We start from the raw sequence: 11,746 nt of genomic DNA, 5'->3' as shown, positions 1-11,746 counted from the left end.
TCAACTAAATAATAAGTATGCAAATTTATGCTCACATGCATACGTGAAAACTACTAAACCCAGATGAATAATTCGAACAGTATAAGATGGGTCAGTCAAATATTCAATGCAAGACAACAAAATATTTAAAGAGATGGTTCACTCAATATGTGTGTGATATCACGTGTGAATCAATGAATGAATCCAAATGGAATTGTGTCTGCATGCACTTGTAAAGTCACATAACCCAAATAAGATAAATGAATAAGACGAATAGTAAATGGGTTAGTATGCATGCAATAATAATAAAAGCAGTAAGTAAATGAGAGAGGCAATTTATAGTGGTTCAGAGATGGTGTAATCCCCTAGTCCACTCTTCTCCTTTCACTCCAAGGAGGAAATTCACTATCTCGTTCACGATACAAATAGTGAATCAAGTGCACACAGGCACTTCCCGAGTGTTTTGCACACAGCTATACTCAATCCCGAGTATTTCGCACAAAGCTATACTCCGAGTATCTCGCACAAAGCTATACTCCTACACCAACTAAGTGTCTTGCACCCAGCTACACTTAGCACCACCGAGCGTCTCGCACACAGCTACACTAGCAACCACGAGTGTCTCGCACAAAGCTACTCACGAGTGTCTCGCACAAAGCTACACTCAACAGGGTAGTGTCTTGCACAAAGCTACACTCAACCTCTTTTCTACACAGTAGAGGTAAGATTTAGAGAAAACAAATTTCTCTTCTAAGGACTTGAAGAATATCTCGAGTAAGCTCAAAACTGGATATTTCAAATTTTTGCTTCTTTGTATTGCCATGCCTTCTCTTATCTCTTCTTCATGTCTTCAAGTCATCTGGTATATATAGCTGAAGAAGCTATATTACCGTTGTAGCATTAGTTGATCTTGATCGTTCATTTTGATCAGCTACACACTATTGCCAACTTGCATTGCGGTGAATTAATGCAAGAGATGGGCTTCTTACAGTGAGTTTGAAAATCCTCACCTGACAAATCTTCAAAAAGTCATATATGTCGGCTAATCAGCTGAAACTTCTCCGAAAAATAATTTCCTTATCTTGACGGATTCAAAATGATGAAATCTTCCAAAAGATTTTCTGCTGATTCTTGCTTGAGTAAAAATTATATCTTCGTCCATTTTTTCTTCTGAAATGATTTGAGATGCATAGCAAGAGATTTAAATGAGAAAGAAGATGTGTAGAAGAATTCACGTGCATCTTCCTTATCATGTCCACAAGCTTCCAAACTTGTAGTCAACTTAGCATTCCATGTGTCCACATTGTAGCATGCACCTAACAAGTGTCATCCTTAAAAAATATCTTTCTAATGAGATTTAAACAAGCCTAACAACATATATCTCCCACACTTATACCATATTAACTCATTGGTTAAATTTCTGGATTTAATCTTTATTCCCAGAATGGCTTTAGTAGCATTTTAGATTAATTCACAAATTAATCCGAGTGTGCTTCTTGGTCGTCCCCTATCAGCCTCTTCGTCGTCCCCTTCCTTATCTCTTACTCAAAAATATAGAGATTGAGTCTCGATCCATGACCTCTGACTTTACCAACCTTGTTCCTTATCCACTTCACCGCTTGATATCTTCCAAGGTAAATAATTCTCAAATAGTAACATTCTGGATAAGTATATTTTGCTAAGAATTTGGTAGACTTTATGGCTTGACTTGGGACTTAGGCTAATAGACAACTAGACTCAAAATAAAATAGGGGGAGTTCTAAAAATACAAATTTGGCTCATCAAAACTATTACATTTTATTCCTAACACAATAGCAGTTTTAGAGGAAAAGACACTCACTCGATAGTACCGAAGCATAATTTTTGCAACACAAAACCTATTAATTGGCGTAATCCATGATTCCTCTTGTTGCCACAGCTGCCAATCCGCCATAAATGAATTCTTGATTTCATCTAGTCCCCTGGTGTGCTTCACTGCAATTTTAGCGTCTTGACACGGTGCACCTTAAAAAACAGAACCAAATCCTCCTTCCCGAAAAAGACAATGATAATAGGCATTGTTTCTCATCTGTGTTGAATATATACTGTAAATTAGGTGTACCGTTTCTTCAATGCCCAATGCGTAATTCTAATTAATTGACCAAAGTTCATGTTATATTTTATATTGTATTTTTTTTAATACACTCTAACATATTCATAATATATGTTTAACAATTATGTCAGTTTTGATTGGGATGGGATTCGAACCTAAGACTTCCCTTATGATAATCAATGAGTAACATAAGAATAATAAATAGTTAACGGAAAATTCCGTTACTATAGTTTACAGAGATGGAATGCATACGGTAAGTAGGAAAAAAATAAAATAAAAAGGAATAAGGGTCAAATAGGCCATCGAACTGCACTCAATAATGCAATTAGGCCACCGAACTTCAAAAAGCTACAATTGGGTCCCTGAACTAACAAATTCTATTCAATTAGTCTAATTTGTAGGTTTCCAAGTTGTTAGCAGGTTACCTCTTTTCAAAAAAAAAAATTAATTATTATTTAAAATAATTATTTAATATTAATAATTAAAATTAAAAAAAAAAAAAAAAAAAAAAAAAAGATTGACGCCGGAGACGAAGAAGGTTTCTTCGTCTCCGGCCATGGAGACGGAGAAATCTTCTTCGTCTCTGGCTGGAGACGAAGAATATCTTCGTCTCCATGGCCGGAGACGAAGAATATCTTCGTCTCCATGGCCGGAGACGAAGAGACTCTTCGTCTCCGGCCATGGAGACGAAGAGTTTCTTCGTCTCCGGCAATGGAGACGGAGTTAACTTCTTCGTCTCTGGCCGGAGACGAAGGAACCTTCTTCGTCTCCGGCCAGAGACGAAGAAATTAACTCCGTCTCCATGGCCGGAGACGAAGAAGGTTTCTTCGTCTCCGGCAGACGGTATCTTTTTTTTTTTTTTTTTTTTTTTTAAATTTTAAATAAGTATTTTAAATAATAATTTTTTAAAAATATTATAAATTAGGGGTGACCTGCTAATAACCTCCAAAACCTACAAATTGGACTAATTGAATAGAATTAGTTAGTTCAGGGAGCTAATTGTTGCTTTTTAAAGTTCGATGGCCTAATTGCATTATTAGGTGCAGTTCGATGGCCTATTTGACCCTTATTCCAAATAAAAATAATGATGAAATTAATTTCAACAAACAATTACACCAACGCTTTTTAGTTCCAGTTAGGGGCCTTACTTTATTGGCTCTTAGCTACTCTACATATGAATAACTAGAAATTTATTGAGATGGCTGAGTTGCTCTAAGGCGCCAAATTAATATTTTGGTTTAAAAGGTCGTAGGTTCAAATCTCACTTTAAACAATAAAATGTTATTATTTTCAGGCCATTTAATATTATTACAATATGATTTTTAAAACCTTTTTTTCACCATAGAACTAATCTTAATACAATTTTCACCCCGGTAATTTTGAAATTAAAAATGTAATCTATTCTTGGCCCTAAAATTAATATATATTATAATTTCCTACACCTTTATTTTTTAAAATTAAAAATGTAATCTATAATATAATTTTTTCCCCTAAAATTGTAGTTCATTAATAATCAATCAATATACTACAAATCAAATTTCATTCTTCTACTCTATTAAAAAGAACTAGTTTACCATACGGGCATTGCATGAATTGTCCAATGCCCAATGTGTATTTTTTCAATTAGTGTTTCATATTCTCTCTTTCTTTTACGAATTACTCACAGAATTTCGAATCAATTTTATATTTGCAGGTTTGGGATTAATTCGTAAAAGAAAGAGGGATTTTGCTCTTTGCAGGTCTATGAATAAAGAGATGTCAATATTGAAATTACTGATTGTCGCCTCTATTTAACACCAAATGAACTGAATAATAAACGGGGGACTAAATTGAGCAAAAACACAAAAGTCTGGGACTACATTAAGTCACCAAAGTCAAAACCATTATAGTCGAAGACCATTTTGGGTATTCCAGTCTTTGTGGATTAGTTGACTTCATTGTACTACTGTTAACATAAATGTTTGGCAAGCACCTTGTGCTCAGATGGCACCTTTGTGACTTTCATTGAAGGAAGGTCACAGGATCGAACTCCGGTGGTGCGGTCATGACTCTTTTGGGCTGCAATTGGAAAGAGGAAGTATAGACCAGATACTACCTTATAATAGAGTCAATAGTACTCAAAAAATAATAATAATAATAAGTTTACAATTATGAATACAAGTAACACACCCCAAACTAAAATGTACAAAGACCCCAAATATGGCATCTAATTGGAATATACACAACATATTTCCCCGCTCCTTAATTGGAATGTGCATATGCTCTCCAGTCCACAACTCTCTCTTTTTTCTCATAGAATAGTGATGCATTCATGTCAAAGGTATATACATTGTACAATTTCAATGTAGAACAAGCAGGCCAGGGGCATATATAAAATGGAGACAAATGACCCATCCTAGTTTTCAAGAGCCAGATTCTTTTTTTCCTTATTTTTCGTTATGATGAATACAATTAACAATTTAATTTAGCTATTGGGGTGTTTGGTAAATAACTGTTAGTTGATTGAGTTAGTGAGTTTGACTAGTTGATAGCATTAGTTGATTTTAGAAAGATGATTGGTAATTTAGTTGTTAGCTTATAGCTGATCACATACAAAATGACTTTCTAAAAAGCTAATCGAAAAAGCTGCTTTAAGCTGCTTTTTGAAATTTAGTGTTTAAGAACAATAAACTGTTACAAAAGTTAATTAATCAACACTCATATTTGTTGTTTAACCAAGACAAATAATCAATAGTGGTCAAACAAACAAAAATTGACTGATAAGCTAGTTATTTTTACTAAACATGGCCATAATCTCTTATAAACTAATAACTATTTTTTTAAAAGTCAATCAAATTCTTAAAAGGACTTGAATTTTCGTAATCTTTGAAATTCCTTACTTATTCTCATATATATGGAATTATTATCAAGATAGCTTAGCTGGGGACAGCTGAGTTATACTGCTCTTATTATTATAGATTATAGAATCACATTCCACTTAGAGATCAAGCTGTGTCATTGTCAATGTGGTGCAATTTTATTATTATTATTTTTTTATTGTGACCCCCTTTTCTTTTGTCCCAATACATTCAGGTGCAGTATATACTGAGTAATTTTTTTCAATTTTTATTTAAAATTTTGTCATTTTTCAAACTTTAATGTGAACCCCATAAAAGAGAATAAAAAATCAATATTAAAAAAAAGTGTAAGAAGAATGGAATGAAAAAGAGACTCCTCTGGACTATTATATGCAGTTCAGCTCGATGGAGATATTGTCAATAGATAGAAGAATGGAAATAATACTCAAGTGGTGTATAAGACTATTCAATCAGAGTCAGTCTTGATGTACGTTTGGCCAAATCATTAAAGAAGTTTTAAGTTCATCTAAAAAAATTCAGCTTCAAATTTGTGAACCAGTCTTAGAATCAAGTTTTCTGTAGCATTGCTAGGGAAGTTATTCTTAAGTCTGACGGTAAGAAACGTTTGGCCATTCCATCCATCTTTATTGTAAACGTTGCTATGATTAAAAAAAAAAAAAAAAAAAAAAAAAAAAAGTGTAAGAAATGGTCCTTATTCCTTAAAGAAAATGTGCCACTAAATAATTCAATATATTAATGAGCATATACAAATAATATTCTATAAATAAAAGTTCCCAACATATAAGATACGTTTATAATCCGTGAAATTCTCTACTTTTTTGAAGAAAAATAAATAATTCATTTACTTATACATTTCAAAAGCAGCAAGAATGGAAAATATATGGAAAAATGGAAAATTAGAGAACTGAAATAATCGTGACACAATATCTTACAACTTATGTTCTACTGGAAAGTAGAACGTACTAATAATTACTACCACTGCCAACAAAAACAGAACTATTAACTTCATATGCTTGTTTTTCCCAAGTTTCTGATCTTATGGATTGCTCATGTTTGAAGATGAAAAATTCATGCAGCCTTCTCAATTGCTTCTATGCATTCTATTACTGAAGCCTTCTTGGACATGGCTCCAATCAAGGCTTCATAAAGCCCTTTGTTGTTCTTAAGTAGCGAGCCAGCAAACAGAACCTGCGACATATAGCGTTCCCAAATGAGTCTTGTCCTCGTCAAGGCCACTCAATTGGGCTATAAAGCACATGAGCCAAACAAAGAATCCAATCAATTAACTAGTCTAAGGCATAGCCTTATAAAAACCTATATGTTTTCTCTTATATTTTCGATGTGAGACAGTCAAAATATATGCCAATCTCTTTATAAATGTTGCAAAGCCACACATGAATGATAGCATCATTGACGAGATCTCAACATTGAAACTTACTGCCCATCTAGTCAGGTTTTGCTGCTGATCTTTGCTAAGTGTTGGCTTGCTCCGGTTTATAAATCTCTATGAGACATAGACAGACAACGGGTCTAATGGTAATTAGTTACAGAGAAAACATGGAGAAATCGCTATAAGTAATGGAATTCACGAACCTGAAGAGTGAAGAGATCTGCTGATTGACCTACAACTTTATCGTACTTTAGACCTTCTGCTGCCAATCCCGCCATTGCTACCACTGCTAACCTGAGAATTGATATTAATATTCTCACTCAATCTTACATCTTATGGTTCTGTGAAGAGATTTGAATTCATGCATTGTAGTGAACATATCAACAAAGATGATCCTCCTTCAAGAAAATTACTTAATGCAGGGGCAACAGAAAAATGGAAGATAAATGAGAGATTGTTGTTAAGACAGACTTTCAAGGCGAGGTGTCAGTGACGGCCTAGTTGCCTAGGTGAATAGGCAATGAGGATATATATATATAGGCTTGTGTTCAAATGAGAACATTGCCTTAGCTGAGAACATGCAAACAAGCATTAGTGCACACAATCTACTCTAGGGTCATCACCGTCATCCAAGCATGCCTGGAAGTAGATTGTGTGCATTCGTGCGGCAGATTATGTGCACTTATGCTTGTTACTAATGTTTGTTTGCACTTTCTTATCTAAGAAAGTGTTCTCATATAATCCTAAATCTATATATACCAATTCATAATTTAACATTTTCAACATGGGTCTTTAGATTTAGCCTTCCTTTTAGGATCCGTTGATGGATCATAATTGCGGTTATTTTCATTCTCAGCCATAACCTGTCATAAACAATGTAAACAACCACTAAGGCAAGGCTAGGAGAGGCGAGGCGAGGCGAGCTCATTAGGCGACCAGTCTCCACTGACCTAACGCCTAAGCGTTGCCTAGGTATGCCTTTACAACAATGAATGAGAGATTGGGAAATGGCAGACATATCTTTAAAAAAAAAAAAAAAAAAAAAAAAAAAAAAAACGTCCACCCAACCTTCACGGTGCTATGAAAGTCCACGGGCTAATGCATTTATACAATAATAATTCCCTTCTTAATGTGACATTTTTGTCCAGAAACTGAAATTTTTGTTTCCAATAAGTTTCAGTTTTTCACAGAAAATATTACCAGGATTATATTTTCATTTTATGAAAGAGTTTTTCTCTTATTTTCATGTTATTCCTGTTCTGTTCTCAAACACTATCCATATACCTATTCATCCACCTGTTGTATTCATGAATATTCTTCACTACTGACTGAAAAGTACTATGGAAAGAAGGCTGAAAAGAGGGAGGCCTCCATCCTAGGATTGCTTGCGTAAAGAAACACCATAAATTACCAAGGAAAACAAGATATTTTCAAAACAAAATAGATACTGTAATAGCCATAGCCTCGAGTTTTGCACCTGTCTATTTCCTTTGCATCAAGTTGGCCGCTATATATCAGCTTTTCTAGCTTCTCATCAATGAGATTGACATGCTCTTTCCCAATATCAAGTGAGTAGTCAAGGATGGGAAGGCCAAGTAAGTAGGCAACTGAAATTCAATTTCCATTGTTTGTCAAATAGTTGGTTTTCAGTGGCAAGATCAAAAGAGAAAGATTAAATGCGGAGATGGGAATAAATAGCAGTACCAATTTTAGATACATTAAAATTAGCCAAATTCAAGGTGGATACATACATATATATATATATATATATATATATATATATATATATATATATATATATATATATATATATCTGTGTGTGTGTGTGTGTGTTGGATCTCAACGTTGCACTAATCTTACTTCTCAGTAGGTCATGAAGTTCTTTGATTATTTGGTTGTCATATCATTCTTAAAACCAATTGGTAATAAGTAGGTAGATATTAACCATTTAACTACATCCATCCATGGTAAGCCACAGCGCCACGTCTCGAATCGAGGGCCAACCCGACCAACGCCCAACACTAAAATTAGCCAAATCCAAGGTGGATATATATATACCTAAGAAGTGAGCTGCTTCATGATTGGCAATCCTCTCCTGGTAGTCGGGGAAAAATGAAGAAAATCCATCAATAGCAGCCTGGAGAAGCCTACACCATGAATGAAAGAGTACTGCTTATTATACCCACAACTGGCCTGGAAAATCTTCTTCAACCAATATTATCCAAGGAAGAAATTCAAGATTCGTGCTGCTACAATGAAAATACGGCCACCCAGTAACTATATTTTATATAGGACTGACTCTTAACTTACCCAGGGGAGATGCTTCCCACAGCCAAAACTATCAGGGAAATGCTCCCTATCAAATATGGTACAAAAAATCCCCAATCCTGGAAGCAGAAAGATATGGCCAATCATGAATCTGTAAGTCAAAATCATTTCAAGATAGTTTGCGTGTTTGTTTAGTGCTCATGTTGAACAGTTTGAAAGCTATTCACTTGCCTAAAATATTTAAACACTAAAAGAGTAAAAGTATTACCCCAGGAAGTTGACCAGCAAGAACACCCAAAAACCCTGTCGTTCCTACCACTGTGAAGAGAAATGCTGCCTGCATCACTGAAGGAAATCAATCTCATGAACATATTCCAAACCAATTGAAAGTAAGAAAAGAATGAGAGATTGATTGCCACATGCAAAATTCCATAAAAACAACTTTATTCAGAATGCTAAGTATTTTTCCTATCACTCCTTGAACTTGTATCTTGTACCAAATATTCCCGACTTAATACCCAATTTAGTTCTCGACTATATTGGTTTTTCTCGATTTAGTCCTAAACGACTTTTTGTGATTAATTGGGTCCTTGACTTTGATGGTTTTACCCAATTGAGTCTTTGGCTATTAAAATCAACGACTAAATAAATTTTAAAAAAAAAAATCACTATAATCAAGGACTAAATTGGGTAAAACCACTATAGTCGAAGACTAACTTAGATAAAACTACTATAATCGATGACTAAATTGGGTAATAATAGAGGTGCAATTACCAAGCTATCTTAACAAATGACTCAATTGAGTAAAACCATCAAAGTTGAAGATCTAATTAAGCACAAGAAGTCGTTTAGAACTAAAAAAAAAAAAAAAAAAAAAAAAACTATTATAATCGAGGACTAAATTGGGTATTAACTAACTCAAATATTCACCAAAAACTTTAAAGAGCCACAAGAGAGAAGACTCCATCTTTTTTTTTTCTACCTTATTCCTATTCCTTACTATTGTAACAATATATATCATTATTATTTTTGAAGACTTAGAAGATCCAATAATCCAAATATTAACATCCAAATATGAAATATCCTGCAACATGCCCGAAATAAGAATTCAAAGTTTCATCACAACTTACATCATTTCTAATGCTAGGGATCCCAAGATTCTCTGCATTTCTAATTCCAAGGGTTGTCAGTTCTCGAACAGATGTCTGCAACAGAAATTTTAAGATTACTTTGATGTTAGTCTATCAAAAAGTAACCTGATAAAAACAGTCCAAGGAACAAACTACATATGTTTTCTTTAAGTACATGAACCGACCGTACGGCGTGAAACATATGGCTGAGAGCTCCAAACTTTAGCCCAACCAACTTCACTCAATTGATCAAGTGCCTCTTTGACAGCTTGACTATCTTTCTGCATAAAAACAAATAGATGCATGTGAGAAGAAGTAATTTCACAGAATGTAGTAAGAATTAATATGAAGAGTTCATTTCATTTTTGTCCTTAAATAAGAAATGTCTATTTAGAGTACTAAATGTTAATTTCTTTTTTTTTGTCATAGATTAACTGAAAATAAAATATCGCCTATAAATCTAGAACCAAAAATTAAATTAACTAAATAATCTATATGATGGGGAGTATGTAAACTAAAAGTATCAACAACCTACCATTTAATATACCTCAAAAAAATAAAGAATGCAAGGTAGAATAAAATGTTAAAAAATATTAGACTGGAATTGGTTGGGCTTCCTTCAAATAGAAAGCCTCCAAAAATTGGTGTATGCCACTTTAAGCAATGAACACACGGTATTCTTTAGTAAAAGGCGAAAGAATAGTTCGCTATGTGTTCACAGCGTGGCTGCATGCTATGGGCAGATGTTACCGAGCCCATCATATAGGAACTCAAGTCCCTCGTCGCTTTGCTTCTGTTTCGATGTGGGACAATTTCCATCTTTTAACACTATGGAAATGGAAATTTATGTACATCATCAGCTTTCAAGTCTCAAGCTTTTAACTTTTGCTATGTTTATTTGGTCTCTAAATTAGGGCCAACTGACTTTCGTAGGGTGGAATGTACGCTGTGAGAGTGGAAGCAAGCACAGACAGCTAAGCTAATTTAAACTCTAACTGCATTTCAATCTCTGCTCCATTTTAAAGACACAAAGAAAGCCCAGTAATTCCCAAATTTGTTTCTTTTATTGAGTAAATAATTTGAAAGAATTGAAGATTGGAAGCGAAAAGGGTGCACCTTGGAAAGGGCAGATTGAAGGGGGGTCAAGTCAACACCTGGGGCTGCTGAGGAGGAGGAGGCGGCTGAGAGTGTGATTGTGAGCCTCCATTTTCTTCTGGGATTTGGAGTTGAAGTTCTTGGAATGAATTGCAGTGTGTTATATTGGGTGGCCGAAGAAGAGAGAGAACTGAGAAGAGAGATTGTGGGCATCTCTGCCTACCTGCCTTTTCTGTATCTTCTTCCTCCAAGTAAGATTTGTTTGATTTTGAAGACAGCAGTCAGCAGATGAAGCTGATAAATAAGGTATGTCGTGGCGGGAGGACTCCCTTCAACTTCACACTCTTGCAGATAATGTTTTGATTTTCTATGAAATATGGAATATGATCCATTTTTTGCCATTTGATCTAAAGTATAAAAAAAATAAAAAAATAATAATAAAATAAAAAAATAAAAAAATAAAAACTATTTTCTTTTATTTGACTGTAAATTACAAAAATTGTTTTTTTTTCGTTTTAAAAATATTAACATAATACTAAGTTATTTTTATAAAATATTAATTATTTTAAAGATGATAATTATTATTATTTATATTAAAATAAATTTATAAATTTAAATTTATAATAGTTATAACAATTCACGGAGGTAGGATGGCTCGTGGGGTCCCTCCAATTTCTCATATATATATTTTTTGCAGATGACAGCCTGCTCTTTTTTAAGGCCAATATGCAAGAAACCACGGAGGTGAAGAGGTGTTTACATGTGTATGAGACTCTTTCAGGTTAGGCAGATAATTTTCATAATTTTGGAACAGATTGCAATGGCCCTGAGGTCAACCAGGCTCAGAATTTTGGAAAGTATTTGGATCTACCATCTGTCATTGGTAGGAACAGAAGAGTCGTTTTCTCTTATATTGAGCAAAAAATGAAACAAA

At 34.2% G+C, this 11,746-nt stretch overlaps 1 protein-coding gene across 3 annotated transcripts; it reads right to left on the bottom strand.

The window, feature by feature from the left end:
* Positions 1 to 5,842: 5,842 nt before the first annotated feature.
* LOC109147293 lies at positions 5,843 to 11,160 on the bottom strand. Of its 3 annotated transcripts, none has more exons than XM_019294950.1 (10): positions 10,834 to 11,160; positions 9,903 to 9,998; positions 9,718 to 9,792; positions 8,856 to 8,924; positions 8,630 to 8,706; positions 8,378 to 8,466; positions 7,797 to 7,926; positions 6,523 to 6,613; positions 6,368 to 6,433; positions 5,843 to 6,117 (listed from the first exon to the last, which is right to left on the bottom strand). In XM_019294950.1, the coding sequence occupies exons 1-10, from the start codon at positions 11,023 to 11,025 to the stop codon at positions 5,998 to 6,000; spliced, it is 1,005 nt and encodes a 334-aa protein (XP_019150495.1). In that variant the 5' UTR covers positions 11,026 to 11,160; the 3' UTR covers positions 5,843 to 5,997. The 3 variants fall into 3 exon arrangements, with proteins under 3 accessions (XP_019150495.1, XP_019150503.1, XP_019150511.1); XM_019294958.1 differs by having other exon boundaries at positions 9,893 to 9,998; positions 10,834 to 10,945; XM_019294966.1 differs by having other exon boundaries at positions 9,908 to 9,998; positions 10,834 to 10,945.
* Positions 11,161 to 11,746: the final 586 nt, after the last annotated feature.

Source organism: Ipomoea nil, unplaced genomic scaffold, assembly GCF_001879475.1.
Source record: "Ipomoea nil cultivar Tokyo-kokei standard unplaced genomic scaffold, Asagao_1.1 scaffold0261, whole genome shotgun sequence".
Classification (NCBI taxonomy): Eukaryota; Viridiplantae; Streptophyta; class Magnoliopsida; order Solanales; family Convolvulaceae; genus Ipomoea; species Ipomoea nil.
The sequence above is the reverse complement of the archived record's forward strand: the minus strand, read 5'-3'. Positions and strand labels throughout refer to the sequence as shown.

What these genes read in the sequence shown, in the direction of transcription:
- LOC109147293 (XM_019294950.1), bottom strand. Translation starts at nt 11,025, where the DNA reads ATGCCCACAATCTCTCTTCTCAGTTCTCTCTCTTCTTCGGCCACCCAA. An exon ending in CATATGTTTCACGCCGTACG is followed by an intron (nt 9,793 to 9,902) that starts GTCGGTTCATGT and finishes TTTCTGTTGCAG; the next exon opens with ACATCTGTTCGAGAACTGAC. An exon ending in AAAACCTGACTAGATGGGCA is followed by an intron (nt 6,118 to 6,367) that starts GTAAGTTTCAAT and finishes TATATGTCGCAG; the next exon opens with GTTCTGTTTGCTGGCTCGCT.